General features: G+C 32.3%; 1 protein-coding gene across 4 annotated transcripts in view; it reads right to left on the bottom strand.

Moving 5' to 3' along the window:
* Positions 1 to 22,639, bottom strand: part of Khc-73 (Kinesin heavy chain 73) — a 489,570-nt gene that overhangs the window by 444,882 nt on the left and 22,049 nt on the right. For all 4 annotated transcript variants that reach the window (XR_012756224.1, XR_012756222.1, XR_012756225.1 and 1 more), the window contains exon 2: positions 18,999 to 19,086. Coding sequence is in view for 1 of the 4 variants with exons in the window: in XM_075364813.1 (XP_075220928.1) it covers positions 18,999 to 19,086 (88 nt within the window). In the remaining 3 variants the exon portion in view is untranslated. The remainder of the gene's footprint in view (positions 1 to 18,998; positions 19,087 to 22,639) is intronic.

Below are 22,639 nucleotides of genomic sequence, written 5' to 3' on the forward strand. Positions count from 1 at the left end.
AATTTTTTAGATCTATTTTTTTTTAAAGACTGTATACCATTTCAAAAATATATTTCGACGCCGTACATATTGGTAATTTTTTCGGGTGAATATTTTAGAAAATAAATCAAATAATAAAATGTAACTTGCGTGCGTAACATTTTTTGACAGTTCAAATTTTTTCAACCGCTTATGGTTCTATGTATCATAATCGTTTACTTTTTCAAATACATGCTACGTATTGGATTTAATGTAATTAATGTTTGGAATAATTTAATAAAATTATAATTTAATAAATTTATAAATAAATATATTATTTATGAAAAATGTTTAATTATTACGTTTAATTTATTTAAACGTAACAACTGAGTGGATGGGCTACACAGGTTACGACATACCGTGTTATACCTTTTTTGAGGAGTTTAAAGCTTAATTACTGAACTCGCTCCCTAACATCGTAAAATAACGAGGTCTTATCTTATTTTCCTATACATTTTCTGGTTATCCGTATAATTTCATCGAAGAAAACAGAAGATTGAATAACGAGAAATGCTCCATCCTCTTCTTTTGTTAATTCCTTCAAATGTACGCTCTTTTATTGTTGCCCGAGTAAAACGCAAAAAACTCCCCAAAAAATATGCCCCAATAACTGGTCTTTCACAATTTTCTTAGTTAATTTGGTGTATTGAACCAAACAGTTTTTGTTTATCAAAAAATTTTCTATCGGCTATTTCAATCGGGAAGTCTTTTTTTTAAATGTTTTTCACAAAACCCCGCAAATCTGAAAACATGCAAAATAATTATTTAATAAAATTTCAACTCTTAACAAGGAAAGAGAATTGTTCTGTGCAATTATGAACAGAGTCCTTTGGTTTTAAAATACACATCCGATTACGATGTGCTTCTTAATATATTAATTATATCGATGTATTCGGGAACAACTATATATAATACATATTCGGTCGAGTCTACTATTCTTAAGAATTCATATACGATGATTTACTGTACTCCTAGATGATTTGATTTTGGCATCCTTTTCACTTAACGTACTTTTGAATTTTTTCATTCTAAGATGATTTTATAATAATCGCCGTCATTAACGCGTACAAAGTAGACAACGGGGATTTAAAATATTTTCTTTTTAGCCCGGCCATAATTATCGTAGAATACGACAAAAAAATTATTTCGCTGACGGTAAAAAGTCAATAACATTGAATTTCGCTTTTAGATGAATAAAAAATTGACATGAATCTACTTTCTAATTACTGAAGAGAAATAATGGTTTCTTTTCTGTTATCTAGGATTAAGAAAATAATTATTGGCATCATTTTTTATGACAACAATAAAGTCTTTTTTTTTTTCATAAAGACAACACATTTTTTTAAATGCCGATGACAATTTTGTTGCGTAGTTATTATGCAAACAGTATGTTTATTACTTAACGATGCGCTTGCGCACCTTTACCAAGGTCAAATAATAAGTTAAGTGTCTTTCTCCTGTTGCCATACACAAGTTTTTGGCTTGGTAGTGTATACAAGCTACATAAAGCGATTTTACTGCTAATACTAACCGTGTAAGTTTCCCTACTCCAATAAAATACGATCCATAAATAATAAATACCCGTCATTTAAAGAAGAAATTACATTCTTATAATTTATTTTACGAATACAAGGCGGCCCCGGGTTTATTACTCCCGTTTTAATATCTTGTACAAAATAAAATAATTTTTTTTTTTTAATAAATATTTTTCAATTTTTAGGATAAATAAAATTATTAACATGAAAACGATTTAGTTTTTTTTTACTTTTTAACACCTAATACATATTTCCCAGCATTGACATTGGATTAAGGCAGCTGCATTGGTTCTAAAACGGCTTCGTTAGATATGGCGATGCTAACTGAATTTGATTTATAAGAACACGAGAGGATACAGAACAATGAATCGGGTATCATATATAATGGTCAGTTGGTCATATATAATAACAAAAGCCGTAATATATGAGATGCGGGGGCCCTGTAACAACGATGCATGTATTTATAGCTGTTAGTATATTACCTGTGCAGAAGGAACTTGTTGCGAAATCAGAGGTGAATGAATGATATCCATAGAAATTTTTTATCCATTAATTATGTAGCGTACGTTATTGTGATTGCAACACATTACGCTTCACTGGAAAAAGGAAAAATGAATCTGTGCTCAGGCTTTCGCATCCTTCTCTCCTACAATCTAAACACACTGTTAAACAATTATACCACTAGATTAACAATGAAAGCACTAAAATGAAAGTCGTTCAAAATTATTGTACCTCCATTCGGCACTTTCCTACGGTGTTTTTATCAACAAATGCATATTGTGTATCTTTCTGTTTACTAGTTTCCTGTAAGGGAACCGTAGCGGTTAACATTAAAGTTAAAATCGACTTAAGTAACAGTAACAATGTGTGTTAAAATTATTATCGGTTTGTTACTGAAGAAAGAAATGTATCTTACATATTATGCAAACAGCTATTTTACAATGACCAACACTCGGTTCTGCAAATTTAATTAACTTTTCTTTCTTTATAATCCTTTCAGACTTGTTTCAACGTGACCTACTAGTGGGGAAGACACCGCCGTGTGGAGATTCCCATCTCCACACAACCCTCTCCAGTGATTTTAACACAGCTTTCGTCTTCACTTTAGGGGTTCTTCAGACAACTTCACTTCTAATAACTTCCGCGGAAGTGCGAACTCCGCGCCTCACTCTAAATTACCGAAGACTACGAAAATGGTAAATCAAAACTTAACACTAATTAGACTGCTGTAACAAACTTTAGTTTATTATCGAGCCTTTAATCAACACCATAGGCCTTAATTTCACACCATATAAATACTGTTGATTGCCGCAACAGCGACAATTTTTACCTACACAGGTCCCGTTGTCTACCAATTAATTTAATTTCAATTACAAAAATAAAAAGACCGTAACTCCTTTCCTCAAATGTCAAACCAATCTCACAGATTTTAATTTAATTTACTAAAAACCTCCAGTCTGGTCAGCTTTCAGTAGCGAGGACATTGCCTTCATCTTTCCACATCTCAGTTACACCAAGGTGTTTTCTAAGATGAATTAAGAAGATTAACTCCGGGCCTGGTCTGGTCTGGTCTGTTCTTGGAAGCGAGGTCAATGCCTTGACTTTTACATACAGCTATATCACAGTAGAATTCTATGTACTAAACCGTTGGCAGTAGAAGCCCATCATTAGCAATCATGGGCTTCCATCAAACTCGAGATTATCCGGTGGTTGCCATAAGCAATGAATGGCAACCACCGGGTAATGTCAACCGCATCAGAGTCAAATTCAACAATCCAGAGACCTAACACGCTGCCCTGTGGAAAACCTTTTCAACAGCATCTTTCTACGTCCAAACCGCCATTACGACGGACAACGACTCTGTTACTGAAATTAATAACACATCAATTTTATTTTGCGAGCAGCAATATCTTTGTGTAATCTTTCATATTTCCGAGCCGCCATCACAAAAAATTCGATGAGTCTACCCTCAGACGTAAATTTCTTAAAGAGACCAGGCCCTAATTTAAAAACACGGGGATAACTCTGACCATCACTCCTTCCTCACTTGAACAGAAACCTAAATCTGCCTTAAACGCAGCCTCGTCCGAGTGTGTATTCTGTTCCCGAATGAGACAGAACCTCCTTATCGGAGAGGCCGTGGTCTGTAATATGACAAGGAACCTGCGCTTATTTTTGGGATCAACTTTTATATCCACCTTTTTTATTTCAGGAGACTAAGAATCGACTCAACGATAACTACTACTTATATTCTCTTGGTTTAATGTGACAACTGAACTGTAGACAAATACCCGCAGCGAGCCACGGGCAGCCTGACTGTTCTCATGTCACTCTTTAACACCTCTTAGCCGCTACTTTATCTGTTACGTATGGGAAAAGACAAACACGCTACTACAGATTACGGTTCTTGCTCTTAAAAGAGCGCAAGCAGGATTACGGTAAAGCCGTTCCTTTAATAGAGGTATAAGACAGGAGTACACTATGCATTACAAGGCTCTTTCTGAAGCAGATGCACATTCAAATAATGCGCCAATTAAAGCTTTTCCAAGAGAGAGAAAAATGAAATCTGTTTGTACTGACTCTATCCTGATGCACCCTCAAACAGTAAAATATCCAACACTGATGGAAGGTACACACTCCACTAACAAATTTAATCACAACTGAATCGTACTAGAAACACGTTGCTTAGACGTACCAACGGGACCAGAGCTTAGACTTTCTTTCAGTTACTACAAATATACGTGTCTAAAGATTCTGACAGAGGGAACAGAGTTTATACAGAATAAAATATCGATTTATACCAAAAAATATCTTCCATCATTTTTAAAGCTATAATTCCCACAAAAAAATATTCTCGTAATTTGTTTTTTTTAAATTATTTCCTAAATATTTTACCCATACAGACCTTTAAAGGTCTGTTTTAGTGTTTTTCTTAGATCCTTAACGATAAAATTAATCGCGAAAGAGAACAAACAAAATACACTCTTTCAAGAGAGTGAGGAGTTAAAAAATGTAATGAAGTAACGTCTATCGGTATCTTTTTATGCTGAAAAGTAAAACAACTTTGCAGTTTAATAAACTTTAAGAACTGGTTTCTTTTGTTGTAAAATTAATATATAATATCTGAAAAAAAAATCTCCATTTTACCCTCTTTCCCTTCCACTAAAAGTTTTCTAGACAAACCTACCTGTTAAATACCAAAATCTTAATGAGCGATTAAATCTGTACATGTCAAACAAAACAGTCAACCCCCTCCAATAATTTCCTAATTACAAAATTAGGAAATAATTTCCTAATTATTTCCTAATTTTTTATCCAATTGTACTAATAATTTAGATGTTTAAGATTGAATTTTATCAAATATTCTTCTTTTACACAAAATTCGAAATCTGCAATAGCGTAACCATCCATATAACGCTGCTACGAAGAATTTTTTAAAATTATTCAACAGCTCCTTACTGAAGTCTTGTAATCATGAAACTACTCACAAAAATTAGCCTACTTTTATTCGATTTAAAAATCGAACGAATTTTCAAAAATCAGTCAGCGACAAATAAATACTATCAGTAACAGATTATACCGCTGCAAATAAGTCTTTAAAAATAGAATAAGAATAATTCGCGGAATAAATTTAGGAAAATTTCATTTAATCCACGGTAATTTTTTCCACTGTGCTGTAGTTATTAATTTTATAAATAAGATCTAACGCCAATTTTCCAAACAATCTTGTGAATGAGTATGAATAGAGGCGTTGTAGTTTGTCCCTGGTCAACTACTCACGATCGACGACTACATTGTTAAGATGCGTTTACGAACGTTTCAGTTTAACTCCCAAATTTATAATTTCAACAATACTGACACCTCATATCCATATTTTTATCGTGACAGACAATATACATATTTCTTTTAAAAAAAATTTCCTAACACAATCGCCTTTTTTCTACGCTTTAACATCTCTTATCTTTTTTTTTTTACTAAAAAGTAGTCATAACGTTTTAAGTTTAATTTTGTTTTTTTGTAATCGGTGGCAAATAGGTACTATCATAAAAAGTTAATAATAAAAATTAACGACTCGATCTGAAAATAACTTTGGTAGTCTATATATGTTCTTTTCTCGAGTATTTAATTAAACCGTAGATACATTTATATAAATATACATTTTGCAAAAATGTATCGGATGACCAGTGAAGAATTACGTACAAACCGAATTTGACCAAAATGTCGATCTCAGATCTCAGGGATACCGATGTTAATGTACTTTTATATTTTACGCATAAGTTATTTTCAGCTTTTTTCTGATGATAAAATAAGATATTAAATTTTATTAATTTAGATATAATTTAAAATCTAATTCTATTTAAGTAATTTGAATATCCAAATAATATAATTCAGTTTATAATTAATTACGATTAATTTTAATTAATTAACGATTAACTATTTTTATGTATAAATCGATAACACATCTCATCTTTTTCTAAAATAATCAATGGTGATACCAGTTCACTTCACGCCAGAGGTGTGTTGAAAAAAAACCATTTATTTTTATGTTTCAGACGCTATATAATACTATAAATAAATAACATCGCTATAAATTAAATGAGGTTAACAGATATTATTGCTGACCTATGATAACTGCAATAATTATTCTACTTTTATGCTTACTATATTAATGTATTCACTGTGTAATGTTTTAAATTAAGTATATCGCGATACGAAATGGAATACATGCTACTGTATAATTTTTATTCCTAACGAGATACAAGAAATTTGGGCGATACAGGCAACGTGTCGGATGTAATCTGTACTGCAATACCTTTCGAGACGGTAAATATTATATCACCGAACCGATGAATCGTAGTGTGCATTGTCACTCCTACCCTCGAGCACCCGAAGGCACATCGGAATGTGTGATAATACTACGTCTGTCACGTTTAACATGTCGAGCATTTAGTTCTCCAGTGATTAACAAGACATATTATTAGTATTCCACAGGTGAATGGACAATAACAAAGGTCACCGGTGAATCTGTTAGTAGTAAAAATTAAGATCGACAACTCGAAAACTGAAGGGGATTAATCTTTTCTCGATTCCGATTAAATGAAAATATCAAAACTCAATAAACGCGGATAACGGCGCATTTTAATAAATTAAACCGGCAACTATTGTTTCCTAACGGTTCTCTTTTTTGTACAGAATTGATTAAAAGAGAGAATAACACCCGTGTAAAATTAAAATAATTAAAATTGAACTCTTTCTTTTGTTTAATCTTACGTGGGATCTACTACTATTACCCTTTTCACCCAGCAATAAATTTCAATAGAACGCAGGGCAAGATCGCCTAGAAACGTTTAACTACAGTGATCTACAAGAACTGGTCTATTCAGGCTTCGGTCGTTAATAATTTTTCCTTACACCATACCCTTCAATTTAAACGACGCTAATTTCTTAAAACATTTCTCAAGTTTTGAAACATCAAAGGACTGCCGTTTACCATCTTAACAGAATATAAATATATATATATATATAAATAAGAGAAAAGCAATCAAAAAACATACACCTGAGCAATCCAAAAGCTAAATCACAAGGTTACTTTCAAAAATAACTGTATTAAACTAACGAAAGTTAATATAGATTAAACTTTCTTCTATATACGTCTTTTCGAAATTACGACTAGAAAGAGGTTTGTCTTAAGTCCTAGGTTTATCTATCACATAATATGTACACATGACAGTTACAACAGTGGAACGTATCATATACTTGATGTTGGCACCATTAAGGTTAACTGCATTAAAAAATATTGGAAAGTGGTACACGATGTAAAAAGTAACACGTATTATCTAAAGAATAACTATCAGACAACAGCATTGTAGCAAGGCTTAAATATATTTTACTGTAATCGGAATAAATATTTCTTTAACTTCGATAATCTGTGTCACTCAAAACACAAGTTTCATAAAGACGATTAAAATGAAGTGAACAAAAGTTACACTTCCAATCTGAAATATTTAGGTTACGACAAGTCCGCAAAAGAACACAGGCCGAAATTTTTAACAGCGAAATACGCGCTTCGAATCAAATAATCATTGTAGTACTCTGTCGAACTTTCAATAATCCATGAGACTAGAATTGTTATCAGAAAAGTCATACAATATCCATACAATTATCCATTATATAGATAAACAAAAACAATTACCGTTAATGATATTACATAAAATTCGCTAAGAGTTGCGAAAGGAAATGCGACCGACTCGTTAAATTTTTCATACTTTCTTGCTGACTTGCTTTTCCACCCCATGAAAAATAAATCATCCGAAACTTTTGGAATACCACAATTTATAGCAGGCTCTTACATTTTGTTCAAATAATAAATATAAAGCTCATTACTTCTGCAAAAATAAAACCAAGTTAAAAACGTTACTGAAAAGTTTAGAGTTTAATAAACAACAGTGAATTTCTATGAAAATAACCATATAAAAAAAACCAGAAATTATACAAATTCAATAGTACTTACTACTACACATGTTTTTCGGTCCGAAAACTGATAGGACTATCAACAGTGTAGTAATCAGCTGTTTTCCAAACGCTGATTAGGCTAGCTTTCTTAGAGACCTTTCTTAAAGCGAAAAAATTAAACTTTTATGAGGCGACGGCTAGTTCCTCCCCTTCTTAGAGTGATATATATATATTTAAACTGATTAAAAAATGAATACATTTCCGAATTGTTCAAATATTATTAAATAGCGAATTCCGATGTTCTTTTGAAACAACATAATATCGAAACTGAAATGTTTGAAAATATATAATCTTAACGAAAAAGATGAATACTTTTTTTTTTACTAACGTAAAAGATGAATACGGTCGATGCAACATCGACCGTAAATTGGTTAAAAAAAAAATTAGAAAGACTTAATTTTTACGTAATATCGATACTACGAGTCATTTTCACTACTGACAAAGGTTTTAATATAATTACCAAAAATCAATCAAGTATGATATTAGAACGACTCCACAACCTCGTCCATCTTCAGTTTATATTACACAAAGATAGAATAGATATTTTTTTTTAGGTAACCAACAGAGCAACCATTAATTAACAATACGATGATGGAAACAAAACAATACTTTAACCAAATTAAATTCAGTGATTATGCAAATATTAAGGTAACAGATTAATTTACACTAATCATCGAAGATAATTTTAATTAATTAGCCTTTATAGTAAAAAAATACAATCTTTGGCGGAGTAAATCATTGAAAATAAAATAATTTTATTCCGTTAAAAGTAATAATTCATGTATTTTTTCTAAAAATTTGACTTCAATACTTATCACGAAAGAGGAAACTTATATTTTCTTATACATACATCTTAGTTACTATCAATTTTATTAAATTTTGTTTGTACTTAAGTAATTCTTAATTTTTTTTATTTATTTGAATAATATCTGCAGAATTTACAGAAAATTATGCGTTAAAATAACCCATTTTTTTTTCTTTTCGCGATATGTGTTTCAACGTTGCACGATTTCATTTTTAGATAACATAAAATTTTGGAAAGTATATTTAGAGGCAGAGCTTCATCTGAATAATTTTTTAAATAACAAAAAAAGCTCATCAGATTAATTACAGAAGAAATATTAACCACACTTGAGGGCAGCACGATTCAAAACAAAATGCCCTTCTTTTGTTTAACACGCTTATCGAACGTTAGTAGCTTTCAGACTATAGAAGATGTAATTGACAACTGTTTTAGCGTATTTGAATACGGCACTGTAATTCCAAAAAGGGTTCACCGATATTTCCTTAATGCTAGCGAATAGTTTTTTCTGAACTCGGAAGTGTAGGTAAATGCCGTTTAAAGAACAAGCGGTATTCCGTGGACAAAATTTAATCCAAATCGGAAGCCAAAACCGATAAAAACCCTTCCTCATGAGAAATCATGCGATCAATTTTGCTACCTTATAAATATTTTTTTAATTTCCTGTAAATAGGTGTGTTGACATAATTTAATAAAGTAATTTATTACGCCCTATCATAGATTCCGTGACCTGTATGAATGATTTTTATGTAAAAATAGCTGGCAAGAACGGTCTCTAATGACAACTCGCTATTTAGAAACCCCAATGGAGTTTCAACTTTAAACACAAACATTAAATTTTTAAAAATCAAATAAAGAATTAAGGATTTTAAAAGCCACTCTTCCACGTAATACTCATAATGAAAACAAGGTAGGGGACAACAAATAAATGAAGGAATAAATTCGTAAAAAAAAAATTAATAATAATAATTCTCAAGTAGTAATTAAAAAAACTCTTAATACGTATGCGATTAAGTACACTCGCATAAAAACTGATATTCAGGTACAACCGGCTAAATTCCGTAGATGGTAAATGCACCTGGAGCAGGTGTACTTCTTTTCACATATCTGGTTTAATATGTATATATACGTACATATAGACATATAAACATAGCAGTTTATAATAAATGAACTACATTAATTCAAATTAAAGTTAAAAACTCTTTTATTCAGTTTTACTACGATCAATCTTCTATTCAATAGTTAAAATATTATTTATGCTTTATTTATATCTTTTATCGTATGCCGATAAAAGAAATAATATATAATTTCACGACACTGTTCATATAAACATTTATAAAGATATTCTACGGCATATAACAGTTTATTGAATTATAAGTGAAATTATTCAAAATAATACTTTAGTCGAAGCAAGAATCGTCAAAACGGCTCCATCAGGTCCCTATTTTGTTATTTCAACTAATAGGCTTATTAAAAAAAATAAATAAAACTGTTTGTCTGTCTTGAATTTAGTAGAAAACTTTACACTCATTTAGACATCCTACTTTTGAAAGACGTAATTTATTAGAAGTAAAAAAATCAGAATAATTACGGTAAGATAATCAATCTGAATAAACTAAGCAAGGAAACATATGTTCCTTAACAGTGAAGTGCTATAGGTGACCGTGACGTACAATCAGCTGCAAGTTATAAAATATGAGAGTATATTATATAATCGGGAGTACCACGTCGATTGTAATAACATTTTATTATTACTGATTTACAGTTATCCGCTAGTCTCTGAAGATGGAGAGGATAATAAAAAAGGGCAAAAATGTACGCCTTTTTCTTAGTTAGTATTTTGTACAGAATATTTTTGTCTTTGTAGCATTAGTCAGTTGCTGATAACTTTGTTTCATACTGAATCATGTATCAATGTTTTAGGCTACATTTTAAAATAACTAGACATAAAGATAAAAAATAAGAGTAAATAAAAGACGCAATATATAGTTATAATCTGTCATGGAAGGGATGATTATAAATATTACTAGTGCTTTCCTATTCAACAATACATAAGCTTTAATTCGTCAACTTCAGAACGAATGACTAATATTACGGTTAAAACGCTAATGGTTAAAAGTGATTGATGATTTCTAACCTTAAAGCAAAAGAGGAAATAGTGTAAGATCTGTTACTTTACGAACCGTACAATAATTCGAGTTTAGTTACTTTTCAATACAAAAATTTCAACTTAAACTGAAAATAAGCTCATCACAATTTATCAATAACTTCATTGTTTAATACAAATACAAACGTCGTTTGTATTGTATTGTACTGTTACTACCAACAGTGTAGAGTATATGTATACAACCATATACAAACAAGTATAATAATATATTCTTACATATCAGGACATTATATCTTCTTCAGCAGGAATGCGTGCTGATGAGCGACATATTCGGCTCAATGAAGGATACGGCGACTTTATTCATCATTATCGTGAGTAAAACAAGCACGGGATGCTTGTCGTTCTTAAAAATGACTATGCAATTTTTGAGGTGACCGTCCGGTCGCCAATAGCCATTAGGTTGTAGTAACTAACAGAAATTAACGCAGAATCTAAAAATCCTAAATCGGCTGCCACAATGAAGGTTACGGGATAAATTCCCGGTACTTCTCATTTACCATTAACCTCATATAATAGGTTGTTTGAACCGATAATATGAGGTTTGGTCGATATCAATACAGATGGGACAACAAAGCATCAAACTCTGCACGCCGTTAACACTTAAAAAAGTTCCCTAAATATATTTACCTCGACTAAACCGACCCTTCGATGATATTTTTCAGCCTGTCCAACCGAACGAAACATTAAAACATATTTTTTTTTTTTTAATAGCCGTACCTGAAAAATAGCTTTCGCCTGTAAAATAACCGCTAACCCAAAAAGGCCCAAACTGGGAGAGGACAATAAGAAAGTATTAACTGTCTTTTAATTTGACAGATTTCGAAATATTTTGCGATTTCATGCGAGTAAGGTTATAGGGAGTAACTTTAAGTAAAAAGTATTCAAAAGAATTTTTTTTTAAGTTTTTTTTAATACAAATTTCACCAACGAACTACAATTTCGTAGATTAACACAAACATGGTTTATAAATAAAGTAAGACACGCTTAAACTTTTATAGTTACATAAAGAAATTTATTAAGAATATGAATTAATTTATTAACCGATTACTACTGTTAAATATAATAATTCAGGCAATACAATAATAATTAAAAAGCATCCCGTCAGTAACAATAACAGGAAAATTTATTTTCTTAAATAATAATAAATGGAATAAAAGTAACAAAAGAAATAAACAAAATTTGATAGACATGACCCGTCATAGGCCGTACGCCAAGTTAAGATCAAAATAAGTAAATAAACCTCGACTCTCTCTTCATGATAATACAACAAAAAGAAGAAAAAACATAATATAATATACAAATAACAACGATAAAAGAATAAGATAACCAAAAGTATGGATTAAAGTTTATTGGAACAAATAATTAAAAAAATAGCCCTATTAATATAAATAAATGACAAAACAGGCCAGCAATGTCGTTCATTTAATAATAATTGTTAATAATTAGTTTAAGAAATTCTTTATCTTTATCGTGATAAAAAGAATCTGTGCATCACATAGATATAAGTAAAAAAAAGTACTTACTTAATGCTTAAAAATTACGCAAAATAAATAAACAAATTAAAACCTTTTGTCTTGCAACGAGCCTCAGCTACTAAAGAAAACACACACACACACACACACACACACACACACACACACACACACACACACACACACACACACACACACACACACACACACACACACACACACACACACACACACACACACACACACACACACACACACACACACACACACACACACACACACACACACACACACACACACACACACACACACACACACACACACACACACACACACACACACACACACACACAAATACATACATGAACGCTCAGCATGCACATATTTACTTAACGTATATATTTCATAATTAAAATTTTTCTATACGTCCATGCTGATCTACCAATCAATACCACTGAAAAAGTCAATGAATGACCTGAATTCCTAATGTGGTGGCATCTAGTTTAGTCGATCTTATATCATTAATTACTGGACATTTTTCTATAAATTGCTGTATATTTTCTTCTTTTTTTTATTACATAACGTAAATAAATATTGTAATCCTACCCTGTCCAGGCTAAAATTTAAATACACAGCGCACATCGGTAATTAAAAAAGACCTAACGTTTTTAGTAAATTTAAAATTGCCCTTAAAATAATTTTTACTGTTCAGATCCCACGTAAAACGGCTATAAATTGAACAAAACTGTGTTCTTTGCGCCCGTTCCCCACATTTTTCCCAAACATGTTTTCTCATATTGTCCAGTAAACTGTCCTTCCATAATACTACACCTCTCACACCGTTAGTTATTTCAGTTTCATACTTCTCACAGAAAGTCAACCGTTCATTATACCAACCTAATCCACTCTCAATTAATTTAACGGGTAATATACGCGGCAGGCGTCTTGCATCGAGTTTTAGTACCTTTAATATATAATTATAATGAAGTTGGAAAACATAATAAAACAGCAGCTCTCTATCGGTTTCTAAATGAATCGCATAACCGATAATGTTCGAAGGTAAAAAAAAAACCTCTGCAGCGCCTCCAATTCCGCATGTGCAGTATAACCCAAACTCGCCCACCATAACCGACTACTCCTCAGTCACAGAATCAAATACCTGAAACTTACTTTCAACGAGAACTTCAATTTTAATAACCACATCATTTAAACCCAATTTAGCCGCCGTCGTTCTTTCATTTATATGAATGCGAAACGATACTAAAGGAAAGAATGTCTTGTTTAATCTGTTGCTTCCCCAATACCAACTCTCGTGCGCCGCTAGCCTCTCAACCTTTCTGAATACCATAATTTTTGTTATCCATATTTACCCTTTAATCTCCATCTCTCACAATAAGTGTTCAGATTATTGATCGTTTTTTGTAGGGCTTTTGGAGAGCAACAAACGTTATTAAGCCATCGGCGTACAAAAGTCACCTGAAATTTAAGCAATCAAACCACAAGCCTTCCTCCAAACAGTCTATTACATCATTGATAAATTTAAAAAAAATAAGGGTTACAATAAACATACCTGTTTTGATCCGCAGTATCTTCTGAAATTTCTCGTCATACCCTGCGTACACCACACATTCGCCTGTGTAAATTTATATAACTCGCGAAGGACATTTATGAACTTAAAGAACAGCCCGATTCGTGCAACTTATAAAACAACGCGTTTTTATCTATTACATCGAAAGCAAACTTAAAATCTACGAACAAGAATAAACTTTTTTACTGATCCCTTTGCAGCTTTAACTTTTCACACTACGCAAATACCAGTAGTGGAATAATCGCGCCTGAATCCAGCCTGACACTCATCGATTATATTATTCTTATTCACCCGTTTATTTAACTTTCTCAAGAATATATCCGCCAATACTTTAGAAAAGTACATTAGATAATTTTGTTACATTACAAATGTCCCCATTTTTAGTATTGGAAAATAATTATGGCCTCTGAAAAACGACTGGGTAAAGCATTAAAACATATAGAAATTCCCTACGTGCGACTTAAAGAATTCCACCGGAACGCCCTCCGTTCCCGGCGCTTTATCAACCTTCGCTTCACGCAAAACCGTGTTGAACTCAGTAAACGTAATGCCGAATCCAAGGCATAGTCTGTAACAGAAGGGGGCGTGTAATATACTAGAATGGTACAACAATCAGCTGATAGCAGGTTACAGAAGTGTTGTAGACATCTGTCCGAAAAAAATAGAAACTTTTCCCTCAATCCAGTAAATGAATCTTATTTCTTTTTCATATGTAACATTTACATTCTTCTACATACCGGAATCTAGTCAAGACGGTATTAACTTTCTATACAGATTCAAACACACAAAACACTTCCTAGTACTTGAACACATCCAATCGAACCGTATTTGTTTTCAGGCTTGTTCATACTCCCTCTATTTACAGCGTTATTTCTCACAGCTTCATAACCACATCTATAACCATCTGCATATTCTCTTCACCATCAAATGGAAGAATAACACCCTGGCTACACCTCTCAAGCACTCTGTTAATTCGACGTTCGATTAATTTTGGTAAACGAGCGCAGCTGTTTTCCTTCCACGTCCACGCATACCTTCAAAACCAAACTAACTTCAGTCGGTTGATGATCCGAAAAAACACCGGAAGAACGCTAAAGCGTTATTAAGTTTAACAATGCCGTTCACATATAGCAAATACCGATCACGGAGCTTCCCGTACCCCAAATATATATCACCTACCCTTCTTTATAACCAGTTATTCTACCATTTAACACGCATAAATTAAGTACTTCACACATCTCTAACGCTTTCTTACCCTTCACATTCATCTCACCATCCTTGGAACATCTATTCGACCACACCTCCAAATCACTCCCCAGTAATTCTTCAGGTAATTCTTGAAAATTTGCTATTCGACTACTAAATTCCCCAACTTAGTATCCATAGTAACCCAGAGTTTTAGAAAATAACTTTCTCATCAACTACTGCCACAAATATAAACCGCCAGCACGTAATAAATTTTATAATTATCATGCTTTATCACTAGCACCGTTTCCCCCCCTACATACTGACATTCACAACAACCCCCAACCCTAGAACCAAATTTAAAACTTGTCATTAATCCGCTACAGGATCTACCATAATCAGAAATCCTAGTAGCAAGTGCCCAGGCTCTTTTACACTCAGGAAAAATTTTAACATAAACTTCACATTCCTCTCTTTCAACATGTATCTCTTGCACAAACAAAAAACATCATACTTTTAAATATAAGGGAAAAAGTCAAAAAATAATAACTTACTGCTGAGGCCAGCTACATTATACGACCACACGCTCACACACCTATTATCGCTCTCTTGACAGACAACCTCACACTAATTAACGTTCCTATTCTCTTTTATGCCATTAATAATTTATGAGCAGTCATGATTAAAATATTTCGCAAAATGTTACAACTCCATCTTCTTTTCCACACCTATCTCCATATCGAATGACCAGTAAAACTTCTACTTTTTCATTAGTAGGTAATCCAGGATGAGCGACATTTTTTTGTCTCCCATTGCAACAATGATCTGTTTTTAAAACGGCAGCAGCTTTCCCCTTTTCACTCTTATATCGGCCCAAAAATCGTTATGCACAGCGAAACCTTTCCTTCAATTTCCGCTTATTCCCCAATATACATGCAATGTCACTGTCCGCAGGAATATGGACAGTAATGTGGTACATTCCCTTCCCTTTTTCCTAGAGAGTGAACCCGATTCAATACTATCTGTCTATCGCACTTCAATATTGTCATACAAAACTATCACCGCTTCTCGGTAGTCCCTTTTATTATTTATTTCAAGGTTTGAAAATTAAATTGTTTATCCGAACACGATTTTCAAGATTGTCCAGCCTAGCTTTAATTAACGTATTTTCTTCTCTTAGGCGCTGAACTTCTACTTTCGGCGAATTATTACGCTGCGAATATCAGTCGATAGATTCGCAAAACCGTCATCAGTAACCAACTTTCCAATATTTTATTAAATGCTTTTGTGATCATACCCGTCATGGCTTCCAATAATTTTAAATTTTGACTTCCGGGATTACATCTTAAGGACTGCAAACCATTCTCCGGCAAATTTTGTGAACGTCCTCGATTATCACCTCCCGAACTTTGTAACATCACAAATTTATTAATTTAAAATTCACAAAAATTATCTGAGTAAATGTAAATGTACGAGTAAATTTCCGTATGCACATGTAAATACAAGCACGGCTACTAAACACCACTACTAATTAAATACAATAGATAAGTCCGTTCAATGCCGTGGTTAGAACTCAATCCCAGCCTACCAGTAATTACGACTGTTATTCAATTTAAATTTCGGTTGCAATTGTAAACAAGTACCGATATTAAGAGTAACTGTAAAAATATATAGAACATAATAAAAAAATTAACAAACACTTCACCTGTTTCTTACAGTACATTTTCTGTCAAGTTTATCAATAATTTTTTATTTTTTCAAATCTCTTACGATCTGCTATCTGTGTAATAACACTGATTATTTTTAATTACTACACACATTTTCTTTATTAGCTGATAAAACACGCTCACGCTGAGGGGAAGTCAATGAGAAATCCTTAGTTAAAAGGTGATAATTAAAAAAGGACCTTTTTGCGCGTCACGCAAGCGAAAAGTCATGTTATTATGAAAAGTAGCAAAAAAAAGGAATTCTATTAAGTATCCTGTCAGTTTGTTTTTTCAAACAAATTTCAGTAACGGAATAAAATGACATATAAAAAGAAAGTGATAAGTGGAGCTTTCGATTTTCTAACAGTTATGAAGAAAAGATTAATAAGCAAGAAATTTAGCATTCTTTACATAATTATCTGGCCACGCTTTATTCTTATAGCCTAATAATAAGTCGTTATAAATTCACTATTTTGATTATTTAATGTCAAAATATTTATTTCAAACATTAGAAAAAAAAACGAAAGAACGGCAGTAAATGAGCTCAATTCATGGAAAAAAAAGCCGATAAAAATAAGTACGTATAGCGATAAAATAATTAACATCCACAAATCTATAATTTTTTATTTGTGATAAGCAGGTGTCTATAATGTAGTGTGCAGAAAGCTAAACTGCTAAAATTTTACTTAGGAATCAGCAATATGTTTCTTAAAAAACACTTTCAAGATCATATGCGTAAAAACAATCTTATCTCGTTCATCACTTTATATTCGTTTCTTAGTAATAAAATCAATTATGTGTTGTAAAACAACATCGTTTTACTCTGAAATCGTTTACTTAACAATCGTCGTGGGTATTTGAAAAAGCGTTTTAATATAACAGAAAACAAAACTACAAGTGATATAAATTAATGGCATAAACAAATCACGGAATACGGAAATGAATACGCCTTATGGAAAAAGAAATTAATAGTTTCATTGAACTAGAAAGTATATGAACGTTAAACCAGACGGTTCGACATTTTAAGAAGGATGACCTTGTCCTATTACTTCTATAACCTTCGCTAACACTTCCTACAAGTAAACACAACTGTAGGAATATCGGTGCAACTATACTGTTACTAAAACAGCTATTAGTCTAATGTACGCTAATTTCCGCTTCGGTATTAATTCGGCGATGAAATTTTAAAAGATGCAAGTTCTTTAAAAATTTCCATCTCGGTTACGCTGCACAGTTTAACCTTAACTTAAGAAAGTACACCGATATCTTACGTAATTCTAAATCTAGAATATTTTGAATAAAGAATATTTATCGTATAGTAACTTAAATTTTCAAATGATCTACTTAAACCGAAAATCAAATAAAAAGACCGACCGACCTATCACGCACAAACGGCAGTTAAAAAGTCATTTCATAGATACGAACAAGTAATTATATAACAACGCATAATTTTTACCTAGTACACTTCACATTTCATTGCAAAAGCACCAAATCCGCCGAAACGTCTAAAAATCTAATTATTTTGAATAATAGATATATTTTAAGAACTGAACGCCACATCGAATAAATACAATAATTACTTTTAGCACTTTCATATTGTGTACCGATGCAAAAGGATAACGATGTTTTGAATACGTTAAATAAATTCGAACCCATAATTTGCGGAGATACAATCGGTATGGCTAATTCTACATGCAATCCCGACAACCCTTCCAAATATAAAAGATTTGGAATGTTACTTCTCTGGTATTAAATTAAATAAATGTTGGAAAAGCACTTACCAGATAAGGTAGTATAAGTGCAAGAAGAGAAAAAAGAAGATAAATGCCGACCGGCAAGAAGAGAAGGAAAAAGTGTAAAAAATATATTACCGAATTATAAAAATACTTACACCAGAAAATCGATGCTGTGAAATCGAGGCTACGTCACTCTAATTTGTCAACTTTTATCTTCTGCCACAATATTAACTGCAATTTTACAAAAATAGCTATAAAAATTGAATAATCACTCACCTTTCCATTTTATCTATTGTAGCAGGGTGATGAAGTATTGTTTGCATGCCATCCATTTCGACAACACAATCTGTCCCCAGTTCCATTTCTGAAAGGAAAAAGACAAGTCACAAGTTATCAAATTCTATTACGACGGTAATTACAGTACAATACGAGCATTCATGTCACATTCTGTATGTACAATGATAAAAATCACTCTAAAACATTCTATTTAAGAAATCACATTACCAATAAAAATTTGTCACGTCCGTTAAAGACAGCTTTTTAATATCTAGTAAAAGATTTGTAAGCAACCCTCTTCGACCAAAAGGTCGCCTACTAGAGGTACCTCTCGCTGCCTATACTTCAGTTTTAATTTAAATTTATTTTTACTTCCATTCTTAGCAATTTTTTGATAAAATTAATTGTAATTCATCTGTTATAATAACTTTTTTTATAAAATGACGCCGACAAATGACCGATTCCTATCCGGTAAAATTAATGTCGTAATAATGATACAACAAAGGTGTTCTACAAATTATATTTATATTATATATATCTCAAGTAATAAATCTCTAATGTAGAAATAATAATTCACGTAGACCAGAATAACTTTAGTCACATAGACAAACTATCTTTACTCCAGGTAAACTGAAAGGTGGTTAAAATAAAAAAAAAAGAAGCAAGAAATTAATAAAATAAAAACGAGTTAAATGAATTTAAAGTAAAATCAGTAAATTAGTAATTTTAGCTGGCGATTACACTGCTGTACATTGTAAGAAGCATAATTTTAAGAATTCAAACTAACGGGCGGTATTTTGTACAATTTTTTAATAACTAAAAATTATTTTAGGAAAAGTATGTTCATACACAGGTGTCGGATTTACACTTAACGAATACATATAATGCCAAATCTATACGTTTAAAAAATATTTTTATAAAAATAAGTGCAAGATATACAACGGGAAACGACATTCAGATAATCAATCTTTACCGGTATTCTCAGGCAACATTGTTGATCGCGTGGAAAGAATTCCCGTTAATGATAACGCTATTATTTCTGTTGTTCACAAAGCGAAATTTCTGCGTCTTTTATTAGATGTCAAGTTCTCGTGGGACGGATGATCAAATCGATTTCGTTTGTTACAAAATCAAGCCGTACTGTTTTGCTTTGTATAGCCTTAATAAAACGCTAACCCTGTCATCATTATTAAATATTTATTACGCCTCCATATATTCTCGTATACATTTTTGTCCTCTCTTGGGGCTCCCTCCCTCAAAAAGTCAGAACAAGTTTTTAAGATACAGAAAAAAACCGGGCTATCACAGATCGTTATCTGGCGTCCATAAATGTACATCTACGTTTAGAAAGTTAAAAAAGTAAACTCAGCATAATACTCCAACTTACGAGAAAGGGCCTTATTACGCTACCGTTGCCGCTTTTAATAAATAGCCCAACCGTTTGAAAATCTTTCACCGATCTATTTAAAACGCAATTAAACGATTTTCTTTTGGGGAAAAATGTCATTTTGATGTTAAATTAAATAAAATTAATTAAAAACAAAGAAAAATACGATTTATCTGCATCCCTTTCAATGGTACATAAACGATGCTCAAAATAATTTTTAATAGCTCTATCTGAATCGCGAATTATTTTGTAGTAAATTATTATAAGTAATGTATTTATCTATTTATTTGTATATTTTATCTTTTACTGACGTGATCTATATAATATATTTTTATGTACCGATCAGAATAAAGATTTATTAAGTTATAATTTATACTTACTACGAGAACTTCCCTCAGGTCATAAAAGCTTTTATGACCTATACTAAACTATCAAGCTAAGAAATGTCCTCGGCTAAGAGGTATAAACGGTAGTGTTCTTCCGTTAGTAGCGGTTAATTCATCCGTCAGCAAGCTGATAAAAAATAGCTAATAAAAGGAATATTAATAAAAAAAGAAGTTTTACTAAACAATTCAACCCAAAAGCCGGTTTATTAATTCGTTTTCGGATTAAAAATCATCGGTCATCCGGGTTCAAGACCGGAAAAGAAAATACGTTTAACAGGTAACATTTATTGAAGAAAAAACTTTTCATAACTTAACACTTTCTCTTTCAAGTTCTACCGGTGTGTTGTCATAGAGATATTTAAAACCCTAGATATTACCGCCGATATATTTCCACCAATATATTATATGAACCAAAATTTTGATGCGTTAAGAATACCGAATAGTAGTATCAGTAAAGAGTACTACACCGATACTGTATTAGTCATGTCGACATTTTTATAGGGGATACGCCCAAATTTTCGCGAGCACAAAATATTTTATTTTATTACGGATCGTGAAAATGAAAGATAGGGAAAATTTATTAACACCGTAAATTAAGTAATGATATAATAATTAATAAATTACGAATAAATAAAAAACAACCGATAAGAAATCTAGAAATTATTGAAAACGTTAACAAAGTAAAACAGTCAAAACGTGAAAATCCAATCGACTGAATTCATCTATTACTAAGAAGTTAAACGTAAACTACCACAAAGAATTTAAAATTCATCAATTGTAAATTTAATGGAGATAGTTTTTACCATTAAATGTTCTTTAAAGAAGAAAATCCATTAACAAATCTATACTTAAGAAATGCAATTACATTACTTGGTTCTCCGTACGCTGAATAATGTGCAAACGTGAATCCCTGTGTTACTTAAGTTTATGGACAAAAGTTAGTACATACATAATTACACAGTGAAACCACACAATCATCTAAACGGAACCGCTCACCATCCACTCTACTTTCTCCTACCCTACGGAATAATTTAATTACGTCTAGAATTTCTGTTCCGATCACACAAGACTAAATAGCAGCAACATCCTTCCGATTTGCTCTAATATACGAGTATATTAAAATAATATCCAGAAAAAATAACACCAGGGCTGCCACAAACAAAAACGTCGGAGACGAATATTCAAAAACAAATAACTCTGGAACTTTGAACACAATATATCTGTTATCAAGGGAAATAAATCGCTTGGAACCGATGCCGGCTAAACAAAGAAAACTCATTATTGAAGTGATTTTCAGTTACGATGTACTATTGCATAATACCGGAAGTCGATCCAATTTCTGGCCAAATTCGACACTACAAAATATATTTTTACTCGTTAAATAAAGTGAGGTTATCACCGGCATCTAGAATGTCTCTTTTACCTAAGGTGTTTTACTTTCGCCGAGTGATAAAAATTGTCAGAACTTATTAAGAAATGCACGCATCCCACTTCGTTGAGACACACAAGTACATTTATATAATTCTGCACTCGCTACGGAAAACTTTGTTGAATTTCTATATATAAATATAGAAATTTTTTCTTTTTTTTCTTTTTTTTTTCCTCTCAACTCCCCTGGGCCGGACCGACTTGTTGGTATCACGACACCCAGGGGAGTGTCTTTTGACTCTAATGGGCCTCCCCACCTACCGGCTGTACGTCCGGCATGGCAGGTCGGCCCACCGGTTCAGCTCTTTTGAGAGTTCCTTATTTAGATTTGCCCGTTTCTGACACCACGCCATACCTGGTTTGTCGTGGCGTGGTGTCGGGTCTTTACACTGAAATTCCTTTTCCAATACTCCTAACTTAGAGCCCCTGGAGTCCCCAGC

Source organism: Lycorma delicatula, chromosome 1, assembly GCF_047948215.1.
Source record: "Lycorma delicatula isolate Av1 chromosome 1, ASM4794821v1, whole genome shotgun sequence".
Taxonomy (NCBI): Eukaryota; Metazoa; Arthropoda; class Insecta; order Hemiptera; family Fulgoridae; genus Lycorma; species Lycorma delicatula.